Genomic DNA, 25,921 nt, shown 5'->3' with positions numbered 1-25,921 from the left:
TTGATCAAGCCTCACATAGTCACAAAGTCAGCAGTTGAAGTAGCATGGTTCAAGAGAAAAGAGCATCAGTTTGAGAACGAGACAGATAATAGATTCACATCCAAACTCAACCACTTATTAGCAGAGGTGTGACTTACGGCCAGCCACTTTTCTGCATCTTGGGATTACCCAAATGATGATTATACGTATCTACCTTGTAAGGTATCAGAACAGGTAATACATATCCTGGCACAGAGAAGGTTCTAAAGACAAACAGTGGTTATTATTAGAGGGGGTACCTGAGGCTGCACACCACCATCCTTGATCTGACAGGTATATAGACACTTCTGGTCTGGGCACTTCATGCTGGCATATATTCGAGTACTGCAGTAGCCCACGGGGTAGATGGCACTCTCATCATGAAAGCCAGGTCGGTCGGTGATGATCTATAAAAAACATTCCCCCAACCTGGGATTGAGGTCACTGAAGAATTTAGAAGTCCAGTTTCCTGTGGTAGCCTTTAGAACCACTTTGGGGCTGCAAAGAGTGACAAATCACACAAAGACAGAGAGTAGGCTGTGTAGCAGACAACACTGACCTGGTTTTACAGGGGCTGGAGATATTCTGGGGTTGGTATGGATCAGCAAGGGGCTGCTGCTAATGGGAACAGGGAGGGAAGGTTCAACCCCATTCCCATATTTCCCTGATTCTCCTCTCTGTATATCGCTGGTCTCACTCACCTCCCCCAGGCTATATACTGTTAGACCCCCTAGTCCGATGGGGAACACAGGCCGTCCTGAGGGATCCAGGGCAATGGGCTGAACCAGCTTGCGAGCACCTCCCTCCATTTTCTTTTTCTTGCATGTTTTCTTCAGAACTGAAACGCAAATCTGGGGTCACCCACTTTAGGCCCCTCCCAATGTTGAAGGGAAGGGACAAATTTGCATGTGAATGGTAAGGGCAATAGGCCAATCCTGGTTTTATATACTTACTGAATGGGCATATGGGGCTTTCGCCCAAAGCCCTGAGTAGCTTTCTAACCTGCCCAGATTAGTGCTTAGGAGCTAAAGGCCTTATACTTTTTAAGGCCTCTTATTTCATCTGTAAGATCAGAAATTTCCCAAGCCAGCAGTGTGCTCCAAAGGCCACCTAGCCCATTTCCCTGCCTCTAGGAAAGACTAAGTGGAATGCAACCCAGAGAGTTGGGGGAAGGGGGAAGTCTCAGTCTGCTCCCCTTGCATTTGACGAAGTCTAGCTATAATTTCTCCACCCAAAGTGGCTCTAATACATTTGACATTTGTTTCTCAAGGGCTCTTAGGGCTCCTTAAGAACCAGATGAGACTCTAAGTATATCTGTAGCTGTGTGTGTCTGTCAGTTAGTACCAGGTCTAACTGTCATTAGTAGGTGAGTCACTGGGGCTACTGATACCATCTCCCCAAAGTACCTTCCAGTTTGTTGTTCTCTTTGCCTTTTTCTTTTTTCTCCTTCTTAGTTTTCTTCCCAAATGGTTCCTCAGCCCCAGTGCTGGGCCCTGAAATAGGCCCAGCTCCCTGTATAGTACCCACAGAGCTGGCCACACCATAAGTCAGGGGCAAACTGGAACTGTGGGAGGGAGCTGCAGCCTGTACTTCCCCTTCAGTTAGAGCCTGAAGCTGGAGGAGCTTCTTTAGCAAGTACCTGAGATCAGGAAGGAAAGGAGCAGAGAAATGAACTTCCATATTATCTCAATTCAGTATTTTACTCAAGTACTGGGAAAAGCCAGAATTGTATACAAAGATTACTACACTCATAAAAGAAAGGTTCTTATTAGACCCTATGAACCATAAAGCCCTGGAGGATAATCAATACTTCAAGAGGCCAAGGATAAGAACTGTAGCTTATCTCTTGCATCTGGACGGTTCCTCTACCTTGATGTTGGACGGTGTTAGGCTTCTGAAAGGCACATTATTTACAGATGTATATATACCCATTGTGCTTTGCACAGAATAGTACATACAGAATAAATATTTGTAGAATGAGAGGCAGTTGCTTTTATCACTTGGCTTTTATAATTGGGCCATAAGATTAAATAATCTTAATAAGATTATTTATTAGATGTGGCAAGACAGCTTTTTCAGAAAGATGAGTAGAGGAGCTGTCTCATCACCACGGCCCAACATAACTTGGGTGTGCAGGAACCAATGCCTCAGGTTGTAAGTTTCTCTATACTTGATCAAGTGGCCAAGCGGCTGTGCGACACGCATAAATCCCACTGGGGAAAAAAATCTCCAGAGCAGTAACACCATTATCAATCACCAAAAAGGTGACGCTGAACACAAAATGAAGCCAGCTCACCTTCTTTCTTCTTTTGCTTTAAGAAATTTTTCCTCAAGACGAGCAATTTCATCACAAATAGCAGCATTTTCCTTTAAGTAAAAATTTGAATATAATCATATAAAATGAATTAAAAAATCACATTATTATGCTGGGAAGAGGATCCATATTTCAAACCAAAAAAGCTTGTATTACTGAGTGAGAAGGAGGAGCTATTCTACCGCGTGACAAACTATAAATAAATCCATGGGTAAAGGTAGTCAGGTTCTACTATGGACAGGGTATAGCTATGTAATTTATTATCCAATCTGGGACATCTTTGAGTGAAAAGGGGGTATTATTAATGCTTATGCCAGAACAATATGGTAAACCAGGACTGGCCTGGGCAAGCCAAGACTAATGGTCACCCTAATTAGTATAGCTTTTGGCAGAGAAAAAGGCATACTGCTTAAATCCACAGATGCTTAAATTAAATACTATAAATATGAAAACTGTCTGTTCTCAAGTGCCTCAACTCTTGAAAAACTTACAAAGCCAATCTAACCCAAATAGAGAAAAACTGGATGGAACAAAATCAAATTTAGTGTGTAAAATTCTTAAACTTCATAATCTACTTATATGAGTTCAAGTATTATCTTTTTTCTTTTTTTGTAACTGATGACTCAATCTATCTCCCAAGCACCAATCCTGAAGGGAATGCTGAATCTGAATGCCCCATAGGTGGAACCTCAAACTCTCAAAGTTCAAAACAACATCTTTTTCTTCACAAAATCTTCTTTATGTATTTGATGGAACCAACATCCTTGAAATAACATAAATTCCAAGCTTTAGGTACCCTTGACATATAGGGGATAAAAGAAAGGGAACGGTCAATCAGATGCCAAGTTCTCTTAGTTCTACTTTTCTTGTTTCTCTCCAGGGCAAATAGCAAGCAATGCACATAGCAAGTGCTGAATAAGTGTTTTTGGAATGTGTATTCTAATTTCTGAACCTTTCCTTATGCTTCCAAAAATGCTGAGAGACGTTCCAAGCTTTTGGTAGAGAGAAGAGATGAACTGTTGACTTGGATGTGGGGGGACATTTGAGGACTCCACCCCTATTTCCAAGCACTGAGGCAAGCCAAACTATTCTAATATAAAGTGATGGCTGGCAAGCTATATTAAGTTTATTCACTCAATAAATCCAGTGCTTCTACAATAAAAGAAAGGAAGAAACACTTGGAACACTCAAAGGTTAGAGGGGCGAAATTACTGAGAGTTTCATGAACCTCTTTGGGCAAAGTGTCAGTTATGGGGACGTGAGGTGCTCGGAAAATAGTCTGTGTACTGGAAGTCATAAAATGGAATCAGGGTTATCTAAGTTGGAGTCAGGGCTCTGACACAGTACCCTCGGGCAAATCATCTCTCTGGGCTTCAGTGTTCTCATTTTACAAATAAGGCCTAATTCTCAGGGCTGTATCTCGAGAATCAAACACATTTCCTAGAGTTCTGCAGTAATAACGATGACTAAAATTTATTGGTATGTCTTTTACGCACCAAGCACTTTGCTCATTTAATATTCATTATTCTGCAAGACAGTTACTAGCTCATTTACAGATGAGGACACAGAGAAATTACGTAATTTGTCCAAGGACACAAGGCTAACAAGTAGTAACGTATACGGAAAAGCCAACACTGTATTAATACTGTCACCCTGGGAAGGGGGAACAGCTTGGGGAAAGATTTTGTGAGGGAGTCTCCAGGCGGGGACCGGCTGGACGTGGGTCAGACTCACAAACACCGTGGCCTTGGCCGCTTTGCGCAGCCGCAGGTACTTCAGCCGGTACTTCTCATTCTGGCTCTTCTTCGGGAGCTTTTTCATCCTGGCCTTGCTGGACTGCAGCGGAGCCCGCGGCGAGGAGGCGAGGCCGTCCAGCAGGCTCATGGTCCAGCCCCGCTACGGGGGCCCCAGGACGCTGCCGGCATCGGAGCCTAAGTCGGGGAGCGGGCGGAAGCGCTGGCTTTGCCTGTTCCGGGCTAGCGGAATCGGGCCTCTAGGAATCTAGCTCTCCGGGACGTTCCCAGGGCTGACCGCAGGGCCAGAGACACCCGCAACCGAAACGGCTCCCGGCGCCTCCCAGCACTTCCGTGTCTGTCTTGGAAGTAAGCCCTTCCCGGAAGTTACGTCCCGGTGTCGGCAGCGTGTAACTTCCGGGGCAGGGAGAGTAGCGTGGTCTGGGCGGTGCCATCCGGGGCGCCCGGAGGAAAGAGACAGCTGGGGGCTAGTGCTGGATGAGGAGAGCAGGGAGGGCCGGCGGCCGGAATCGGAATCCGGGCCTCGGGCATTTGTGTGCTTAGCTGAAGGGTACTATAGTTGAACTAACGAACTAACAAAAAGCTTACCAACGCGAGCTCTCATTCACGCTCCCCCGCCGGGCCACTGCGTTTCAACACGTTTTTCACGCTTCGTGCAGACAGGCTTTCCCAGACTGTAGAACAAAGTGAACCCAAGTGCTGGGACTCTGCTTCTTTCCCTGCTTCGTTCCTTTCTGCAGCTCACAGAAATGTGTTTGCAGGGCGTCCTAATGCTATCGTCTTCCCAGGAGCTGGGAACACAGTAGTGAATAGGAAGAAAGGCCTTGGCTCTTTTTTTTTTTTTTTTTTGAGACGGAGTCTCGCTCTGTCGCCCAGGCTGGAGTGCAGTGGCGCAATCTCGGCTCACTGCAAGCTCCGCCTCCCGGGTTCACGCCATTCTCCTGCCTCAGCCTCTCCGAGTAGCTGGGACTACAGGCGCCCGCCACCACGCCCAGCTAATTTTTTTTGTATTTTTAGTAGAGACGGGGTTTCACCATGGTCTCGATCTCCTGACCTCGTGATCCGCCCGCCTTGGCCTCCCAAAGTGCTGGGATTACAAGCGTGAGCCACCGCGCCCGGCCCGTGGCTCTTTCTAGTAGGGAAGATGAGAGATTAAACACGCAGTTTTAATACTAGCACTAAGTAGGCACTCAGTAAATGTTTGTCTAGTGAAACCAGAAGTGTATTTCTGTACATAATATGTACATTTATATGGTTCCAACTTTACAACCAAGGTCTATTTAAAACTAGGGAGGCTAGAAAAATCTTTAGGGTGCGGTATTGGTAAGTGACCCAGGCTGGATGGCAGAAGGCTTGCATCTGCTTCCAGGGATGCTAATCACTAGTTCAGTAACTCTCTAGTTTTTTTCTCTCAAAAAAAATTTACTGTTGTGCTGTATTTTGTCCTTGCAGGCTTCAGGGTCTGACTTTATTTGTATTATTTATTTTCATATACGTGTATCACATCTAGGGGGAAGAAAAGTGCTATCCTTTGTCCTGGTTTGCAGGCTGTTTTGGCCAATGGACTTTAGTGGGATTTGCATGAAGATATCTTCTTGTTTCTTCTTCATTGGAAACATTTCCTTACATTTATAAAACATTTCATTCGAACTTTAGAAATTTAGAAAATGTAGTACAAGAAAGGTTTAAAAATCCCTAATGCTACCACTCGGAATGAACTACTTTTAACATGTTAGTATATGTGTCTAATATTTTATGCATTTTTATATAGGTTAGATAATACTGAAAATAAAGTTTCCTTTTTGTTCATTTAACATTATATCATTTCAATTCCACAAATGTTAGTATAGCTTCTTTATAAGCATAATTTTAAGTAGCTGGTTAATATTCCAGTTATGGCTATATTACATTTTGCATAATTATTTCCATGTTCATTGACTTTTTGGTCAATTCCATTAAAAGCACATCTGCGTCCAAAGCTTTTTCCATATAGGACTGTTTAGAGCCTGGATTTGTGTGTGCCACAAAGGTGATGCCACTGAGCAACTCATTCAGTCCTTATTTGTTTAGAAGAATATTTACCTAGTGCCTATTATGATACCACCTTTAAGAACCTTAATTTAAGAAGGAAAGACAGACAAGTAAATTGGCAATGTTAATATGGTATAATAAGTTTATTTCAGAGGTAGGTTTTATTTTATTTGGCAGCACCCAGTCAGGGAAGGAGGGAGGAGACGGGAAAGGTTTCTTAAAGGAGATATATCTGGGCAGACTCTGAAGGAGAGGTAGTGATTGGTTGGCCCAGTGAAGAACAAAGGAGGGCATGCTGGGTGGTGGAGACAGCATATGCAAAGGCTCAGTATGGGAACTGCAAGTAGTTGATCAGTGTGAAAGATGTGTGTAGAGAGAAGCAAGAGGAGAGACTGAAGCAGTAAGTAGGGTTTTTTGGGTCATGAAAAGTCTTGTGTACCAACTGAAGAGTTGGACTTTGGCCCGGTGACAATTGGAAACCATCTATCAGCTCTTTGCTTGTGTTGGGCAAACTTACCTGAACTGTCAGAAGCAACATAACTTTTCTACTTAACTATACGAAGAAGAGTCTAAATGGCCTATGCAAAAATTCTCTAAAGAAATGCATAATGTGTAGCTCTAAAAAGAAATATAAAATGGCAGACAGCATGATATTGTGTCTGAGTGTGGTCTTTGAAGCCAGACCAAAGTTCCATTAACTACAGGCATAGGAATGGGAGTTAGAAGCTAAAATGGGGGATAAATCAGAAGAGAAAGAAGTTCAATAGCACTTTACTGTCTACCCATTTCTAAGTGCTTGCTATTCAGTGATTAGCTGTAAGGGAAGGCATAGTATCCTCTGGGGTATTAAAAGCATATCTGGCTCCATTAACAGTTTTGAAGGAGTCCATAGCCCATAATCCCAGCCCCTGGTGAAATGAGTTCCTGGTTTAGATGGTGAAAAGTGTATCTGGGCACCTGAAGGCTCCACTCATGGCTGAGACATAGCCCCGGCCTTGTTCTACTATGTCCTTACATCCTAAGAGCAGATTACAAATTGAAGCCATCATCTCCCAGCACTTTGGAGGCTACAGAGGACTTGGACAAGGTTGATAACTTCTACAAAGCAACCTGGGTAAATTCCTAGGATTTCAGGCCACACCAAAGGGTTTCCAGGAGTTTACATCTTTATTAATCTCTTGCCAGATTGCCTCACTTGCTCTGTGGGGTAAGCTGAATGTGCGTTCAAGAAAGGATATGGAATTGTCTCCATAAATGGCCTTTAGAATCTTCTTTCCTTGCAGCATGTCTAGACTTTATTTCTTTTTATTTGTACTATCCTCATAGAATGTTCTAGACTTAATTTTTTAGCTCTTTGACTCTTCAGCTCCAGCTTTCACATTTATTTCCATGTCTTGGTTATGTCTTCTCACTTTTAGGATAACATGATAAAAGATATATGATTCAGTTAAATCCAAGCTTGCATGCACACTAATACACATACACACCAAAAAAATCCTTGCATTTTTTTTGGTGTGTATGTGTATTAGTGTGCATGTCTTACAAGGAAAGAGAGAGACTTTCCACAAGATTTCTTGCTCCATGGCTTCTTAACTATGGGTGTTCATCACATGCCGAGTTGGTGAGGTGTTTGGGTTTTGAGGGTTCTAAGCCAGCCAATAAAGTCATAAAATCAACTACTGTGTCAATATTGTGCTTCTGGGTGGTTGTATCCTTTAACACACATAAGACACTCAGCCAGCTAAAAGAGATGAGCTCAGAGATGTTAGCTCGGAGGAAAAGAAGGATCACATTGAGGTCATTGATGGGACATCCTAGCATCTTTCTGCTGAGGAGATCAAAAGCTGGGAGCATCTCATAGACAGATAAGAGTCGTTTGTCCCACCGACATAGCCGTGTGAGGTTGTATATTATCACTGGAACCAATATGGTGTATATTGCTATACTGGAGAGGCTGACAATCTGGAAAACGGACAGCGATGTCAGCCTGCATGTGATCAGACTGGGCACATGGCTCTCATCACTTAGCAGCCCTGTCTTGATGGAGCAGCTGAATTCTTCCTGGAAGAAGACATCCAGATGGAAATGACCAAGGTATAGGTAAGTGGCGGAGGTGAAGATGAGTAAGAGGGAGTTCCTCAGGAGGTAGGTAGCCACTAGTGAATGTGAACGCTGCTTACATGCCAGGTACCGCTCTAGCAAAGGGAATTCAAAGTATCGTTCTTTCCGAGCCCTGGGCAGTGGAAGAAAGGAGGCAAGGTTAGTAGTGACCGTTTAGAACCATACTCCAAGAGAGGCATGTGACAAAGTAACAGATCTGTTTTCAACATGGCATTCTTGGTTCCCATGAAAATCTGTCTTCCCGAGCATAACCATGCTTCTCCCCCAAACAGAGGCATATGAGTATGTCTTGATTCTCCAAGGACTGACTGCAATGTGATAAACCCAGTGAATGATCAGTGAGTAATGATTTATTACACTGGATTTCTGCCAAGCAAGGTGGACTAAAGTTCTAAGCTGAAGTAGGATCTTTAGGTAGCAATAGGCTTATGAAATTAGCACTGGATTGGGGGTTTAGCTAAGTGCATTCTGGGCCAGGCATGGTGGCTTATGCTCATAATCCCAGCAGCCGAGGTGAAAGGGTCCCATAAGCCCAGGAGTTTGAGACTACCCTGGGAAACATAGTGAGACCTCATCTCTATGAAAAAATACAAAAATTAGCTGGGTGTAGTAGTGTACACCTATGGTTCCAGCTACTTGGGAAGCTCAGGAGGGAGGATTGCTTGTGCCCAGGAGATTGAGGCTGCAATGAGCCAAGATGGTGCCATTGCGCTCCAGCCTGGGCAACAGAGTGAGACTCTGTCTCCCCTACCCAGAAAAAAAAAAAAAAGTACATTCTGGTTCTTGGCCTGTGTACTCTATGTATGATCTTTGGGCCAATTCATTCATCTTATGTAAATAATTTGGCTCACAAATGTTTGTTGAGAGCTTTGGTGTTCAGGTACATATAAGCCAGTTTGTGCTCTGAAGAAGCTTAGAGCCTGGCTTGTGGTGAAGGGGCACATAAGACATGCAAATATGGAATAAAAATGGCACTTGGTTTGTTGCGAAAATAGTGGACACAAACCACAATGGCTGTAAAAGTTAGGAGAGGGAGGTAACAGTGTGGCCTTCAATGTTCAGAAACCCTTATGGAAAATATTGGCTGAAATCTGGGCTTCAAAAGATAGAGAGGATTTTGTTTCAGAAGATAGAGTATGTGCATAAATATGGGATAATATAATTCAAATGTTAGCGCAATTGTCCCCTTGGGCCATCTAGCCTGGCCACTCTGTGTAAAGCTACACAACTCTCCATCCCTCCAGCTTCCTCCTGCCCCCACTTTACTTTTTCTTTTCTTCATACCACTTATTATCTCAGAACATAGATTTCACTTCTGTGTTCTGTTTATTTGTCTGTGTTTCCTTAATAGAATGTAAGCCCCACATGGGGAGGTACAGCTTTGTCTCTCCTGCCCCCATCCCCCAACACATACACGTGAATGTATCAGAAGCACCCAGGACAGTGCCTGTATGCAGGTGGAGGAATGATTACATAGATAAATAATTTGTTCAGGGAAAAGGAGAAGGCTGCCTAGGTGTGGTGGAAGGTTTCTGTCACCTGGTAGTTAGAATTTTGAAAAAGTAGATGGTGACAGTGTGTTGAGGGCCTTGCACACATATCTGGGAAAATTTGGGTATTTTTTGGTAGGCATGAAGGGAGCTATTTAAGGTTTCTGAAGGCAGTAGTGTATGAAAGTGGAATTCTAGAGAGATGAATCCCTTTGTGGGCTCAGTGTGGTCATCTGTACACTAGAGGAAGAGTCCTTTCTCTCTCCCTTTACAGAAACAATAGAAAGTTAATGAGATGATGTGTTAAGCACTTTGCCCTCTTGAGAAGGATGGCATGGAAGATCATTTAAAGATGACTATGCAAAGATATCATTTTAATGCTTGACTGAATTTCTCAGAAAAAGGTGGACGAGACAACTCACTTCTCCAGCTCATCCCAGAACACACAGGGGTCGCAGCTCTTCTGCCGGATCTTCAGCATGTGCTGCACCAGGCGGATGGAGCGATTATAGGATTTGTCCAGTTCGCTGATGATGAACAGCAGATCAGAGCTGAGGGCTGGCACAGCTGCATACAGCCACAGCAGCACCGGCAGGTACATGAGCAAGGCCAGGGCCAGCAGGGAGTAAGGGAGGGCCTGCAGGGCGAGAGCAGCTGAGGAGGGAGGCCAGGGCTGCCGAGACCCCGAGTGACAGCGCTGAGCGAGGGGCTCTCCTTTCCCCTGTTCCTGTCTCAGCAGGGGAAGGCTGTGTGGGGAATGGGCTAGCCCAGGCCCAGCCCCTGAGGCACCCTACTGACCTGGCTGAGTACAGGGAGGCCTGCTTGAGAAGGAATGTGCACCTTCATGCTCCCCTGGTTCACTTTTCTGATCCAGGGTCTGTGTGGGGTCCCAGGGAGAAAAGAGAGACAGTGAGGAGAGAGAGAGGAGGGGTGGGGAGGGGAGGGTAAGGGAGGGGAGGATAGGGGAGGGTAAGGGAGGGGAGGATAGGGGAGGGGAGGAGAGGAGAGGAGAGGAGAGGGATATATAGAGAGAGAGAGAAAAGGAGAGAAAGAGCGATCTGCCTACCTCCATCAAAGTAGTCTGGGCAGCTAGCTAGCTAGGGGATCATGGCCAGCAGAGGCCATGTTGTCCTAAGGGAGAGAAAACCCATTTCTTCCCTGTCATCTTCCCGGACTTGTCTGATGCACAGTGGTCTTTTCTGATTTTTGGATTCTTGGTAATGCCAAACTACACCATCAGACACTGTCTTGGGATTCTTTGGGGGCCCTTTCAGGTATGTAAATCTATAAGCTGACTTTCAGGAATTCATAAGCCTTGTCTGCTCAACGACTGCATCGTTAGCTACCTGCAATAAGGGACTGATATGGGTTGAATTGTGTCCATGTCCACCTCCTTCCATTCATACCTTGAAGTCCTAATTCTTAGTACCTCAGAATGAAACCTTGTTTGGAAATGGGGTTGTTATGGATGCAGTTAGTTAATTCAAAATGAGGTCATACTGGAATAGGGTGGGCTTCTAATTCATTATGACTCATGTTCTTTTTTTTTCTTTTTTAAAAAAAAGCCAGGTAAAGAAGCAGACATGCACACACGGAGACTGCCCAGGGCACTGGATCTACAAGCCAAGGAGTGGGAACCTGGCAGATCTTTCCCTTGTAGCCCTCAGAGGAGCCAATACTGATGACACCTTGATCTTGGACTTCTGGTCTCCAGAACCCTGAGACGATCATTTTGATTGTTGAAGCCACCCAGCTGGTGGTGCTGCGTTTCAGCAGCTCTAGCAAATTAACACAGGGACTTTTCCTTAGGTTTCCTCATCATACTTACCACACCTAGCAGGGTTGGGCCAACTATTTTGCCTACAGTAAAATCTCTACTTGTAAAGATTTTAATTAATTAATTAATTAATTTATTTATTTATTTATTTTGAGATGGAGTCTCGCTCTCTCGCCCAGGCTAGGGTGCAGTGGTGAGATCTCAGCTCACTGCAAGCTCTGCCTCCTGGGTTCAAGCAATTCTCCTGCCTCAGCCTCCTGAGTAGCTGGGATTATAGGTGCTCACTACCACACCTGGATAATTTTTGTGTTTTTAGTAGAGACGGGGTTTCACCATGTTGGCCACGCTGGTCTTGAATTCCTGACCTCAAGTGATCTTCCCGCCTCGGCCTCCTAAAGTGCTGGGATTACAGGTGTGAGCGACCGTGTCCAGCCTGTAAATATTTTTTAAAACTACATTTTTGCTAGGTGGTTAACATGCATTATTTTATTTGCTCTTCACAAGGATGTCATCAGGTGGATACAATTTAGTATCTCTATTTTACAGATAAGGAAACCAAAGCATGAAAAGATTAAGTAACCTGTGCAGGGTTGTACATCAAGTAGGTAGGAGAGCCAGGATTTGGAACTATAGGCTGTCTGATTTTGGAGCTTATTCCCTAAATGATTACTTCACTTATAGCTTCTCCTGAACCAGGGATGGTTTGTTATTTCAGAAGAGAATTTGAAGAAAAAGAGGGAGTATACATAATTGATTGCATCTGGGTAGAAAAGAAAGGTGTGGGGCCGGGTGCAGTGGCTCACGCCTGTAATCCCAGCACTTTGGGAGGCCAAGGTGGGCGGATCACAAGGTCAGGAGTTTGAGACCAGCCTGACCAACATGATGAAACCCCATCTCTACTAAAAATACAAAAATTAGCCAGGCATGGTGGTGGGCACCTGTAGTCCCAGCTACTTGGGAGGCTGAGGCGGGAGAATCGCTTGAACCTGGGAGGTGTAGGTTGCAGTGAGCCAAGATCGTGCCATTGCACTCCAGCCTGGGTGACAAGAGCCAGACTCCATCTCGAAAAACAAAAAACAAAAAGCAAGAAAACAAAAAGAAAGGGCGTTTCTTGAAAATAAACCCTTCCTTCATACTTAGAGAGTCTGTTGCAGTAGGCTGAAGTGGAGCCTGAGAATTTGGGTTTAAAAAGCTTCCTGGTGGCCAGGTGCCATGGCTCATGCCTGTAATCCCAGCACTTTGGGAGGCTGAGGCAGGCGGATCACCTGAGGTCAGGAGTTTGAGACCAACCTGGACAACATGGTGAAATCCCATCTCTACTAAAAATACAAAAATTAGCCAGGCGTGGTGGCAGGCACCTGTAATCCCAGCTACTCGGGAGGCTGAGACAGGAGAATCGCTTGAACTGGGAAGGCAGAGGTTGCAGTGAGCCAAGATGGCACCATTGCACTCTAGCCTAGGTGACAAGCACAAAACAACTCCGTCTCAAAAAAAAAAAAAAAAAAATTTCTAGTGATCTTGATTATCAGGCAATTTGATCCTTTTCTTATATGTGAATTCCTCTACCATAGAATTTTTTTTTTTTTTTTTTTTTTTACCATCTAGATCCTTCCTGAACTTCCAGTGACAGAAATCTCATTAACTCTTTCCGTTAAGTCTCTGGTTTTGTCTCAGTCCTAGAACTGTGGCAATTTGACACCTTCTAAACTGTCGTGCCTAGAAAATGCTATGAGTGTCTTCTGACTAAACCTCGTGAATCAAACATACATGTTACCACTGCCTCCTCCCAAAACCCCACTAGGATGACAATGAGACATAAAAGAAGACATATTTTTATAAGGTCAAAGAGAACAGGAGAGGAGACAGGGGAGCCCAATATTGAAAACTGGAAAGCAGTTGCAAGATAGAAGACAGCAGCTCATGGGGAGGAGGGGGAGAGGAGGCAGGGACAGGCAGGCTGTTTTCACCACAGAACCAGGAATTGGAGACACCAGGTACTTCTGAAAACAAGAGTGCAGGAGAGGCTGAAAACAGGGATCTTGCTGGAGAAATGTGTGTGAGAAGCAGCCCGCAGATCCTTTCTGTAATGTGAGGCAGTCAAGCGGCTGCTCTTTCCCTCCCCTAACAGAGGCTTGACGGTTACTCCCTAGAGATTAAACTAGATTAAACTCTGCTCTTGGGTCCATCGAGGCAGGAGAGCCATGCTGGGACAGGGGGAGCAGCTGAGTGAACTCTGAATGGTGAGACCCCCAGCCGAGTTCCTAGAGGGTTGGCAGCCAGGCTTAATTCCACCTGCACCCCGCCCCTCCCCACAAATTAAGATTTGAATGACTCTTCTAGGAGGAAACTGATGAGCCCAGGAGACAGGACTACAGAGTCAATATTTCAGATACTAATGAAATAGACCAAAGGGATCACCTTAAACCGAAGTTTGCCTGTTTATGTGCCTCACCCTTAGGCACAAAGCTTCCAATTAGATAAAAGTGAGCAACCAAAGATTGCCAGATTCAGAGAATGCCTGAAACATGAAAGTAAGTGACCAAAATAAATGGGTTAGGGGTGGTGGGGATAGAGGCAAGAGGGAGTAGAATGAAGGGGTTCTGCCTCACTCCACTCAGCCGTGAAGCTGGCCTTACAGAGTTTGCTTTACCTTGTGGGGCCAGAGAGATTTCATCTTGTCCTGGCCAGGCCTGTCCTGCTCATGGTGAACCAGTGAGTCCCAGCAGGAGCTGTCCACGTAGGCTGCCTGCCAGATGCTGAAGTTACTGGGAGAGAAGCAGCTGATCGGAGACCCTGCAACAGGAACACAGCTTTGAGGCCGCCTGAGTTGGAGTGGAGGAGTGGGGACTCAGGGGCAATCATCTGACTCCTCCCCAGTTTCTGTTTCTGGCAGGGACTGTCTTCTTCCCACGCCTTAGTTTTCTGGGTTGAGCACTGCCACGTCACGGTAGGACAGGGCACTCCTGGACACATCCCACTGTATGGCCAGGGCTTGCCAGTGCTGACTCAGCCTTTTGGGTCTGGTGGTTCTTTGCTCACAGAGCACCCCCTGGGCTTTTTGTGCTCCTGTAGTCCGGTACCAGAAGGCTTGCGGTTTGATGGTGATGTCTCTTTCCTGAAATAACTGACATCTTTTAGACTCTAAAATGTTGAGGATGAATTGCCTGGGCTTCTGAGCCTAAATGAAGAGAAAGGGTGGGCAAATTATGTCGGGAGGAAAGTGGGCTTGGAGGAGAGTTCCTGCTTTTTTGTTTTCACATCATTCTCCAGAAAGAGGCAGAAGTGGGAGCCATTTCTTCTGCCCTGGTTGTGGATGAATAAAGAGGAAGTGGGAGGCTGGCACACCTGTTTGGGCAATGTAGTAAGCTAATGGCGCTGCCAGAAAGGAAAGCCAGAAGTCTCAGTTCTCAGGAAGTCCACATTCTCTTTAACAAAGATAGTTGATTTGCTGAGTGAATCTAGCACCTGAAACCCTAGATGTATGTGTATGCTAATGTCTGTGTGTGTGGCTGGGGTTTGTAGACAGGAAGCAGTGGGTTTATCCAGCATCTCCAATGTGCATGGCTCTCAGGCACTTAACACATGTTCTCAAGTCAATAACCCTGGAGTTGGCGGGTTAGGGGTGGGAAGAGGGCCCAGAGCAAATAAGAGACTTGGCGACAGCCCAGCTAAGATGAAGAGGTCTAAGGTCCTAAAAACATTACCAGGGGCGTCAACTTCTTTCATCCATAGTGAAAACCAAAATAAAGCTTTAATCATTTGAAATGACATAAAATATATGAATACTAAAATTACAACTTTTTTTTTTTTTACTGTAACATTTTGGAGATGACTTTCAAAATTTTTTGGTGCCTCTGCTTTGCTGGTGCCCTGAACTCATGCACCATCTGCCTTTTGGATAATCCAGCCCAGCCCGAAGCCATGGAATCCCGTCACTGTGCGCACCATCTCACTTCAGAGCCCGTGCAGGGAGTGACACGAGGGGGAGTCTCTCTTGCGCACTGGGCCTTGGAAGCAACTTACCAGAGGAGAACTCCTGGGCGAATGCCAGGGACATCAGCAACAAGGGGGAGCCCACAGCTATGAACTTGACTATCCGGTCCAGGGGCAGTTCCAGGCGCAGTCCTTTGAGGCGGGGGCCCCTGCGGTCAGGCAGCAGGGCATCCGCGAGCATGTACTCTGCAGCTGTGTGTGCAAGTGACATGATGCTGCTGAGCCTGGGGGTGCAGAGGTGGCAGCAGGAGTCCTGGGGTGGTGAAATGAGGAGACGGCAGCTTCAGGCAGCTGGCTTTGAGCAGACAGTGCCTGCCACGCCAGCCTTATGGATATCCATGCTGGGAGCAGGCGATGGTTCTCTAAATAACTGTCCAGGCCCTGAGCCAGGCCCTGCTAATTAGAGGGAGGCATAGCCTTAGCGGGTCCTTGCTGAAGGAGGGTCGGGCCTCACCTGGGGCTGGTGCCACGCTGCTGTCTGGATTGTCCTACAGCAGATGGAGTTCTGTGGCTTTATGCTGCCCTGTCATTAATAAAGTATTTTCAGTGGAGAGAAGGAGGGCTGTGGAGCCAGGCCCCCCTCCATGTAATTTGTGTGGGATTTGGGTGAGCATTGCTTAAATGTTTTGAAGGCACTCATTTTGTGGTTTGGAGTGGGAATGGAGCCCCAACGACCCAGCTGGGATTGCTACGCTACATAGTAGTCTTTGTCCCAATGATGATTTTTGCTCTGGGCCCAGACTCTTTCCCACAACTTTTCTGTATTTGGTGTTAGATTTCCTTCCCTGACTCTGGTCTTTTTTCCAAAATGTTTCAACTACATATTTACAGTTTCCAATTCCTTTTTAGCCCATGGGTTCTTTACAAAGCTGGGGGATGCATGGCAGTGTTGGGTCGTGGAAAGAGTACAACCTTTGAAATTCGGAGGGAAAACTCCTCCACTGGAGATCTAGGAGTACTCAGGTTTTAACTGTGTGACTTCAGGCAAGTCACTTTTAGCTCAGTTTCTCCATCTGTCAGATGGTAGTATGTAACAAGCTTACAAGATTGTGGGGATTGATTAAGAGCATTGTTTGTGAAGGTGCTTTGTAAACTGTAAAGTGTAGCAGAAGTGTCAGCTCTTATTTCAATTTGGTGGGGGTGGGTGAGTGGAGAATAGGGCACTCTTGTCTCTAGTGTTGCCCTGAAACTGGCAATAGAGGCTCTTAACCTTACCCTCTTTGGTTGTGTCCTTCTCATGAGGCAAGGAGTATGTGGGCCCAAGGGGATGTGTCCATTCAGAGTCTGTGCACCCAGCTAGAAACCACTCTCCAAGGCCCTGCCCATGTGGCCTCAGCCTGCTTCCCAGACCTGTGTGGGCTTTTTTTTCAGGGGCGACCTCCCAAGGGAAGATTGTGCTGCTGGTGTGCACTTCTAGGCCCAAGGAATGGCTGGTTGTCAGGGTTTGGATGCAATTTATAAATCTTGGGATGTCCACACATGCAATTCTGAGGATTTTTGCAATGTGGGTGTTAGCTGAGTTGGGAAGAGAAGATTGGGCCAGGGGCTTGGGAGAGTCTGAGGATTCTAAATTTGAACCTGGCATTCCTGATCATTATGAAGCTGGGGTGTCTATATATGTCAAGGTGAGCAAGGATAACATATTTTATTTAACAGTTTTTTAACTTGGTTTATAACTTTTAATATTTTAGATATATGGTATGTGGACCTCTATTTGAACTTTTTTCTCCCAGGCCACAAATGTTTGGGCTGGGCTTACCTCTGTCCCCATCCCACAGGCTAGAGGCCGACTTGGATTCAGAGCTGCCCTGCGTGTGCTAACTGGAGTGTGTGAGTCATGGGGCAGCAGAAGGGACCCTTTACTTCTATTCCCCATTACCCTCCCCACACCACATTTCTGTATCTTTTAATTAGGTATGTTTTTGCCAAATGTTTATTATTAGTTTGTATGCATGTATATCCTTTTACTTTTTTAAAATACATATTTATTGAGAAATAATGTACACACCTTAATATTGTGTACAGTGTACACAACTTGGGTGACGGGGTGAACTAAAATCTCAGCCTTCACCACTATACAGTTTATTCATGTAACCAAAAATGCCTTCACCACTATACAGTTTATCCATGTAACCAAAAATGCCTTCACCACTATACAGTTTATCCATGTAACCAAAAATAACTTCACCACTATACAGTTTATTCATGTAACCAAAAATGCCTTCACCACTATACAGTTTGTCCATGTAACCAAAAATGCCTTCACCACTATACAGTTTATCCATGTAACCAAAAATACCTTCACCACTATACAGTTTATCCATGTAAGCAAAAACGATTTGTACCCCAAAAGCGATTGAAATAAAAAATTAAAAAGACCAAAAAACTAGAGAAAAATTCACATACCATAAGGATGCAGTTTAATAAATATTCATCTGATCAAGAAACAGAACATTACGAGCACCCCAGAAACCACCTCTGTGCTCCTCTCTTCTAGCTTTTCCAAAAGGTAAGGATTATATAAACTTCTAATTGATTAGTTTTGCTTTTTTATACATTATGAAATGGAATAATCTGTATTTACTCTTTTGTGTCTGGCTTCTTTTGCTCCATATGGTATTTATGAGAATCATCCATTTTATTGCCTGTTTTTATACTTTATGTAAATGGAATCATGTGCATGTGTTTATGTGTCTGGATTCTCTGCTCAATGTATTTTTGAGATTCACCCCGTTGTTGTATGTACCAGAAATGCATTTCCTCTGTGTAGATATATAACAATTTGTTTATCCATTCATAAGCTGACAGATATTTGAGTTTTCAGGTTCTGGATGTTTTGAGATACTGTTGCTGTGAACATTCCAATATGTGTCTCCTGGTCAATATAGGTATGCATTTATGTTGGGTACATATTGAGGGGTGGAATTGCCAGGTCATAATGCTACGCATATGTTTATCTCTATAGTTTTTCAAGAGGTTGTATCAGTTTACACTTTCACCAACAGCTTATGAAAATCCTAGTTGCTGCACATCCTTGACATTACACTTTTGGAATTAAAAATTTTTTAAAGCCATTTTGGAAGGTGTATAGTAGTAGTGCATTGTGGTTTTAACTTGACTATCTCTGTTGACTAATGAAGTTGGCTACCTTGGCCATTTGGATATCTTCTTTTGTGGATGGATGTGGGTGTATGTCTGAGTCTTTTGCCTGTTTTTCTGTTGGGTTGTCTGTCTTTTGCTTATTGATTTGTAGTACTCTTTCAAATATTCTGGATGTGAGACCATTGCTAGCAATATGTTTTGTTTATATCTTCTTCCACTCCATTGGTTGCCTTTTCATTCTCTTAATGGTGTCTTTTGATGACCAGAAGTTCTAATTTTAATACAGTCAATGTATCATTTTTTTCTATGGATAGTGCTATATGTATTCTGTTTAAGAAACCATTGGTTATTAATTACAATACCACGAAAAATGTTTCCTAGGTGTTCTCCAAAATATTTTTGTTTTATCTTTCTCATTTGGGTCTGCAGTTCATCTATAATTTTTTTTTAACATATGGTATGAGATGGGGTCAAGAAATATTATTTTCCATATGGCTATCCAACTGACTCAGCACAATTTATTGTAAGACCAGTCCTTTCTCGTTGCAGTGCAGTGTTGTCATGGTGATAAATCAGGTGACTGTGTTCCAGCTGACATTTTGTCTTTTTTTTTTTTTTTTTTTTTTTTGCCAACACTACAGTATCTTAGCTAGTATAGTTTTATAATAGGTCTTGGCACCTGTAGTGTAGATCTTCCAGTCTTATTGTTCTTCAGGATTGCTCTGGCTATTTTGGATCTTTTGCATTTCTACATGAATTTTACAATCAGTTTTTGAATTTCAGCAGGAAAGAAACCTGCTAGAATTTTTGACTGTGACTTTACAGCTTAATTTGGGAAAAATTGCCTTCTTTACAGCATTTAGTTTTCAAATCTATGAACATGGCATATCCCTCCATTTGTTTAAGACTTCTTTCTGAGGCCAGGTGCAGTGGCTCACACTTGTAATCCCAGCACTTTGGGAGGCCAAGGCGGGGTGGATCACCTGAGGTCAGGAGTTCGAGACCAGCCTGGCCAACATGATGACACCACATTTCTACTAAAAATACGAAAAATTAGCTGGACGTGGTGACAGGTACCTGCAATCCCAGCTACTCGGGAGGCTGAGGCAGAAGAATCACTTGAACCCGGGAGGTGGAGGTTGCATGAGCCGAGATCATGCCACTGCACTCTAGCCTGGGCAACAAGAGTGAAACTCTGTCTCAAAAAAAGAAAAAAAGACGTCTTTCTGTCCATAGCAACTTTTGGTTTTAAGTGTGGATGTCTTATACATCTATTGTTAGATTTATTCCTAGGTATTTGATGTTTCTTGATGCTATTGTTAACTATATATTTTTTTAAAAATTGATTTTCTAATTGTTTGTTGCTCATATGTGGAAATACAACTAATTTTGTACACTGATCTTGTATACGTCAATCTTATTGAATTCATTTATTGATTCTAATAGTTTGTAGATTAATTTTTAAAAATCTATACAATCATATCATTTATGAAAAATCACAGTTTTGTTTTTTTCTTTCTATCTCTATGCCTTTTATTTATTTTCTTGCCCTATTACACTGGTTAGGCCATCCAGTATAACATTGAATATGAGTAGTGATAATGGGTATCTCTGTCTTGTTCCTTCTCTCAGGGGGAAAGTTTTCAGTGTTATTACTGAGCAGGATGTTCATTGTAGGTTTTTTCCTGTTTTTTTTTTTTTTTTTTTTTATTGGTAGGCATTCTTTTTCACATTAAAGAAGTTCTCCTTTATTCCTAGCTTGCTAAGTGTGTTTGACATGAATGAATATTAAATTTTTAAAAATATATTTTCTGCATACTTTGAGATGATCATATGATTTTTATCTTTATATGTATTATTGTGATGAAATATATTGATCAATTTTTGCATGTTAAATTACTCTTGCATCTGTGAAATAAATCTCACTTGGTTCAGATCCATTACCTTTTACATTTTTTATTGGTTTCAGTTTGCTAATATTTGTTAAGGATTTTTACATTTCTATTTAAAAAGACAAAAGAACTTGATTTAATTTTCCTTCTTTATAAGGTCTTTGGTAGGTTATGCTGGCCATGCCAAAAGAGTTAGGAAGTATTTCTTCTTTATCTGCCTCCTCTTGTAAGAGTTTGTGCAATATTGGTATTATTTCTTCATTAAATATTTGGAAGAATTTACAGGTGAAACCACCTAGTCTTGGGATTTTCTTTGTGTGGAATTTTAGTAATGGATTCAATTTCCTTAGTCAATATTTGACTATTCAGATTTTCTCTTTTTTAACTTTTACTTTCTTTTATTTTTCTGATATGAAGTCTCACCCTGTTGCCCAGGCTGGAGCGCAGTGGCGCGATCTCGGCTCACTGCAACCTCCGCTTCCCGGGTTCAAGCGATTCTCCCACCTCAGCTTCTGGAGTAGCTGGGATTACAGGCGTGTGCCACCATGCCCAGCTAAGTTTTGTATTTTTAGTAGAGACAGGGTTTCACCATGTTGGCCGGGCTGGTCTCGAACTCCCAACCTCAGGTGATCCCCCTGCCTCAGCCTCCCAAAGTGCCTAGATTACGGGCATGAGCCACCGCGCCTGGCCTGACTAATCAGATTTTCTAGTTTCTGTTATCATAGCTTAAATGCATTAGTTTTCTATTGTTGCATTAAAAATTACCCCAAAATGTAGGGCTTAAAACAAAAAAAATTTATTATCTCAAATATTCTACAGATCAGAAATTTGGGAGGGGCTTAGCTAGGTTGTTCTGGCTCAGGGTCTAGTGAAGGTGTTGATTGGGGCTGCAGACATCTATACTCACTGAGCGGTTACTGGCTGGGACTCTCAGTTTCTTGTTGAGTGTTGGCAGTAGGCCTCAGTTCCTTACTGCACAGGCCTCTCCTTAGGGTGACATGGGTGCTGGTTTTCCCAGAGCAGGTGATTCAAGAGAGAAAGCAAACAGGAAGCGACAGTGCCTTGCATGACCTAATCTCTGAAGCTGCAACTGCTATTTCTGCTTTTTACTATTCACTAGAAGGAAGTCATTAAATCCCCATATCCACAGGGAAGGGAGTTAAGCTACACAGTTTAAAGGAGTGTCAAAGAATTTGCAAACTATTTTAAACCATTATATTAATAAGTTAAAAATTTGAGAAAATTGTCCATTTTCCATTCAAACTGTCAAATTTGTTGGCATACTAATAATCATAATATCCTCATATCAAATTGTATTATGTAATTTTATATATATAGCAAAGTTGAAAGAATTTTATAGTGAATGCTTGCAATCCTTAATGCTTTCATTAGCACTTCACGTGGTTTGCTTTGTTATGCATCTATCCAGCCTCCGTGCACCCATTAATTAATCTTTTGTTGGATGCATTTCAAAGTAACATGCAGACATTGATATTGTCTTCCCTAAACATTTCTGCATGCACATCAACTATACCTCAATGTTGATTTACAGTTTTTTTTTGTTTTTTTTTTTGAGATGGAGTTTTGCTCTTATTGCCCAGGCTGGAGTGCAGTGGCGCGACGACTCGGCTCACTGCAAGCTCCACCTCCTGGGTTCAAGCGATTCTCCTGCCTCAGCCTCCTGAGTAGCTGGGATTACAGGTGTCCACCACTATGCCCAGCTACTTTTTGTATTTTTAGTAGAGATGGGGTTTCACCATGTTGGTCGGGGTGGTCTTGAACTCCTGACCTCAAGTAATTCACCCACCTTGGCCTCCCAAGGTGCTGGGATTACAGGCATGAGACGCCACACCTGGCCTATTTACAGTTTTTTTAGAGGTAAAATTTACATACAATGAAATGAAGAAAGTTGAGGTGTGCATACATGGAGTTTGACAAATGCATACACCTGTGTAATCCACACCCCATTAAAATTAGAACATTATCATCACTCCAGAAAATTCTGCTTATTTTTTAAAGATCCTACTTTTCTAGCAGAAATATCCATAACTTTCTTTTTTTTCTTTTTTTTTTTTTTTTGAAACTAAGTCTCACTCTGTTGCCCAGGCTGGAGTGCAGTGGCACGATCTCGGCTCACTGCAACCTCTGCCTCCCAGGTTCAAGCGATTTTCCTGCCTCAGCCTCCCGAGTAGCTGGGATTACAGGCACCTGCCACTAAGCCCAGCTAATTTTTTGTATTTTAAGTAGAGATGGGGTTTCACCATGTTGGCCAGGCTGGTCTCGAACTCCTGACCTCCTGATTCACCTGCCTCGGCCTCCCAAAGTGCTGGAATTACAGGCATGAGCCACCGCGCCTGTAATGAAAGCCCATAACTTTCATCTAATTCACCCATCTTACATTTTCTTGATCTTGCTAATCAGAGTTATTTTAAAATTCTTATTGCTAAGTCCAGAATCTGGGTAGTCTATGGATCTGCTTTTACTGTCTACTTTTTCTCTTCTTTATTGGTCATATGGTCCGATCTCCTCGTATATCTAGTAGTTTCACATTGTATGCTGAAGATTGTGTATACAAAACCATAAGAACCATAGATGTTCTAGATGATGCTATCATTCACTAAAGATGGCTCACCCTTCTATTAGGTAAATAGGGTGAGAAGCTAATTACAATTCTACCAGGAACTGAGCATGGTTAGGCCTGTGTTGGAATTTTAGTAAGGTTCTGTCTACATTTAGTTTTCCCCATTCCTAAGCTTGACCTTTCCAGGTTTTTGACTGAGAATCTGTTGGGTCTTTTCCCTTAAGCTATGAAAGATTGAGAGGTTCTATTATCCTTTTTCGAGGATTTCCATTTAGCACTTTAGCCTCCTACTGCTTCCAAATCTGGCAAATGTTAGACACTGGCTCAGTGAGTTTGGATCAGTGAGTTCAGTGCAGACTCTGTCCCTCTGGAGGGTCTTTGTTTTCTAAGCATCACAGAGTGTAGCAGTTTTCACTTTGTATTTTAGAAACTTCTGTTCTGGTCTTCAGTTCACATGACTCTAGTGCTCAGTCTATGTCCTCTGGGGACAACTGGCCATGTGTGTGAAGTCCCTCAAGTTTCTAATTGTCACTCCATCTGGTAACAATCATTAAAAGCTTTGATGGTTTATTTTTTTCTCAACAGAGGCCCTGTGCTTGGACCAAGTCTCCTAGAAACAGAAAGAACTTGTTATCTTACTGCAAAATGGTTCTATCTCCTCTGGAATTTCAATTCATTTCATTCTCATTTCTTTCATAGCTTCCAGACATCCATAAAACATACTTTTTGTTATTGATATAGCTTTTTCTATTTGTTGCTGCAGGAGCATTCACCTGCCATGCCATGACATATTGCACCTTACCTGAAAGTCCACGCTTTTTAATTTTAATATACATAAGTGATATTCCATGTTATATTTCATTGTTTCTTATTTTTAAAAACACTCGGGCTGGGCGCGGTGGCTCATACCTGTAATCCCAGCACTTTGGGAGGCTGAGGCGGGCAGATCACGAGGTCAGGAGATGGAGACCATCCTGGCTAACACAGTGAAACCCTGTCTCTACTAAAAATACAAAAAAATTAGCTGGGCGTGGTGGCGGACACCTGTAATCCCAGCTATTTGGGATGCTAAGGCAGCAGAATGGTGTGAACCCGGGAGGTGGAGCTTGCAGTAAGCCAAGATCATGCCACTATGGTCAGCCTGGGCGACAGAGCAAGACTCTGTCTCAAGAAATAAATATAAATAAATAAATAAATAAATAAACACTCAGCACTGTGCCTTTAAAGTCAATCCATGTTGTTATGTCCACAGCAAATCTGTTTCTACTGCTGCAAAATACTTTACCTACTCACTTGCCTATTGATGGAGACTCATTTTACTTCCACAAATAACATACATTTCCCTTTATGGTCCTAAAGGAAAATTCACTTGGGATACACATCCAGGTCTAGAATTTCTAGGTCCTCTAGGGCTACTGGTGTAAAATGATATCTTGTTACTTTAATTGGCTTCTCTCCTGATGACTAATGACTTTGAGCTCTTCATATGTGCACTATTTCTAAGTAACAAATTACTTTAAAAATTAGCATCTTAAGGCTGGGTGCGGTGGCTCACGCCTGTAATCCCAGCACTTTGGGAGGCTGAGGTGGGTGGATCATGAGGTCAGGAGTTCAAGACCAGCCTGGCCAAGATGGTGAAACCCCATTTCTACTGAAAATACAAAAAATTAGCCGGGCATGGTGGCGGGCACCTGTAATCCCAGCTACTTGGGAGGCTGAGGCAGAGAATTGCTTGAACCCAGGATGTGGAAGTTGTAGTGAGCCAAGATCGTGCCACTGCACTCCAGCCTGGGTGACAGAGCGAGACTGCATCTCAAAAAAAAAAAAAAAAATCAGCATCTTAAAGCAACAAACATTATTTCCCAGGTTCTGCAGGTCAGGCATTTGGTAGCATCTTAGCTGGGTTGCTGTGGCTCAGAGTTGCTCAAAGGTTACAGTCAAGAGATTAGCTTTGGTCATCTGATGACTCAGTTGGGGTTGGAAGAGTCACATCCTGGATGGCTCACTCATGTGGCTTTTGGCAGAAGGACTCAGTGTGGCAGGAGGCCTCGGTGCCTCGCCACATGGCCCTTTCTATAGGGCTGATTGAAGCTTCTCACTACATGGCACCTGCCTTTCTCTGGAGCAAGCAATCCAAGAGAGGACAAGGCAACAGCATGAATGCGTCAGACCCATGGAAAAAACCCAGAGCTTGCCCCTTGTAAAGCTGATGTGGAGGATGCTGGAAAGAAAAGGAGTAGGAAACAAGAACTGTTAATCTAGTCACTGTAAAGTGACTTTCTGCTGCCATTTTCCTGGTGGAGCTAGGTATGAGCATCTCCCCCGACCGAGCTGTTTCCTGCATTTTACTCATGCCATTACTACTAATGTTCTCTAGGAATTAGACCAGCCAGAGAATGTTCCAGAGATCGAATTAGTTAGGATAAATGAGCTAGACCTGGAGTTTTCACTGCCTATAATCTTTTCACATATTTAAAGATGAAAATTTTTATGTTTTACTTCTTGGGTTTGGATGCTTACTTTGCTTCTGAAATTTAATCTCCCTTTTTGTATAGGCAGTCCCAAAATATTCACTAGACTTTGATAATATAAAACTAACATTATTCCAAATCTAGAGAGTACAGTGTAGTGTGATTACAGTTAAACTACTTACCGAGTGACAAGTCATTTCCTTATCCATAAAATGAAGAGTAACAATGTCAACTCCAAGGCATGTGTAAGCATAAAGGGAGATAATGTGTATGCAAATGTTTTTCAAATGCTTAGTTGCTATAGAAATGTAAGTTGCCCTCAAGCATCTGTAAATCATCCTTAGTTTTTCCCTGGACTTGAAGCTCTATGATCTAAC

At 43.3% G+C, this 25,921-nt stretch overlaps 2 protein-coding genes across 11 annotated transcripts in view; both read right to left on the bottom strand.

The window, feature by feature from the left end:
* TBRG1 (transforming growth factor beta regulator 1) overlaps nucleotides 1-4,433 on the bottom strand; it is a 47,027-nt gene extending 42,594 nt beyond the window's left edge. For all 10 annotated transcript variants that reach the window (XR_009215481.1, XR_009215482.1, XR_009215480.1 and 7 more), the window contains exons 1-5: nucleotides 4,067-4,433; nucleotides 2,315-2,385; nucleotides 1,425-1,657; nucleotides 720-856; nucleotides 279-425 (exon numbers count right to left, since the gene is read on the bottom strand). Coding sequence is in view for 5 of the 10 variants with exons in the window: in XM_058446203.1 (XP_058302186.1) it covers nucleotides 279-425; nucleotides 720-856; nucleotides 1,425-1,657; nucleotides 2,315-2,385; nucleotides 4,067-4,216 (738 nt within the window). In the remaining 5 variants the exon portion in view is untranslated. The remainder of the gene's footprint in view (nucleotides 1-278; nucleotides 426-719; nucleotides 857-1,424; nucleotides 1,658-2,314; nucleotides 2,386-4,066) is intronic.
* A 3,267-nt stretch (nucleotides 4,434-7,700) lies between these two features.
* Nucleotides 7,701-15,709, bottom strand: PANX3 (pannexin 3). The gene is made up of 4 exons (XM_032167781.2): nucleotides 15,529-15,709; nucleotides 14,156-14,298; nucleotides 10,151-10,365; nucleotides 7,701-8,350 (listed from the first exon to the last, which is right to left on the bottom strand). Exons 1-4 carry the CDS (start codon nucleotides 15,707-15,709, stop codon nucleotides 7,711-7,713), a joined length of 1,179 nt encoding a protein of 392 aa, XP_032023672.1. The 3' UTR covers nucleotides 7,701-7,710.
* Between the last annotated feature and the right edge of the window lie 10,212 nt (nucleotides 15,710-25,921).

The sequence above is a fragment of the Hylobates moloch genome, unplaced genomic scaffold (assembly GCF_009828535.3).
Source record: "Hylobates moloch isolate HMO894 unplaced genomic scaffold, HMol_V3 SCAFFOLD_11, whole genome shotgun sequence".
Taxonomy (NCBI): Eukaryota; Metazoa; Chordata; class Mammalia; order Primates; family Hylobatidae; genus Hylobates; species Hylobates moloch.
Note: the sequence above shows the minus strand (reverse complement) of the source record. Positions and strands in the feature narration are given on the sequence as shown.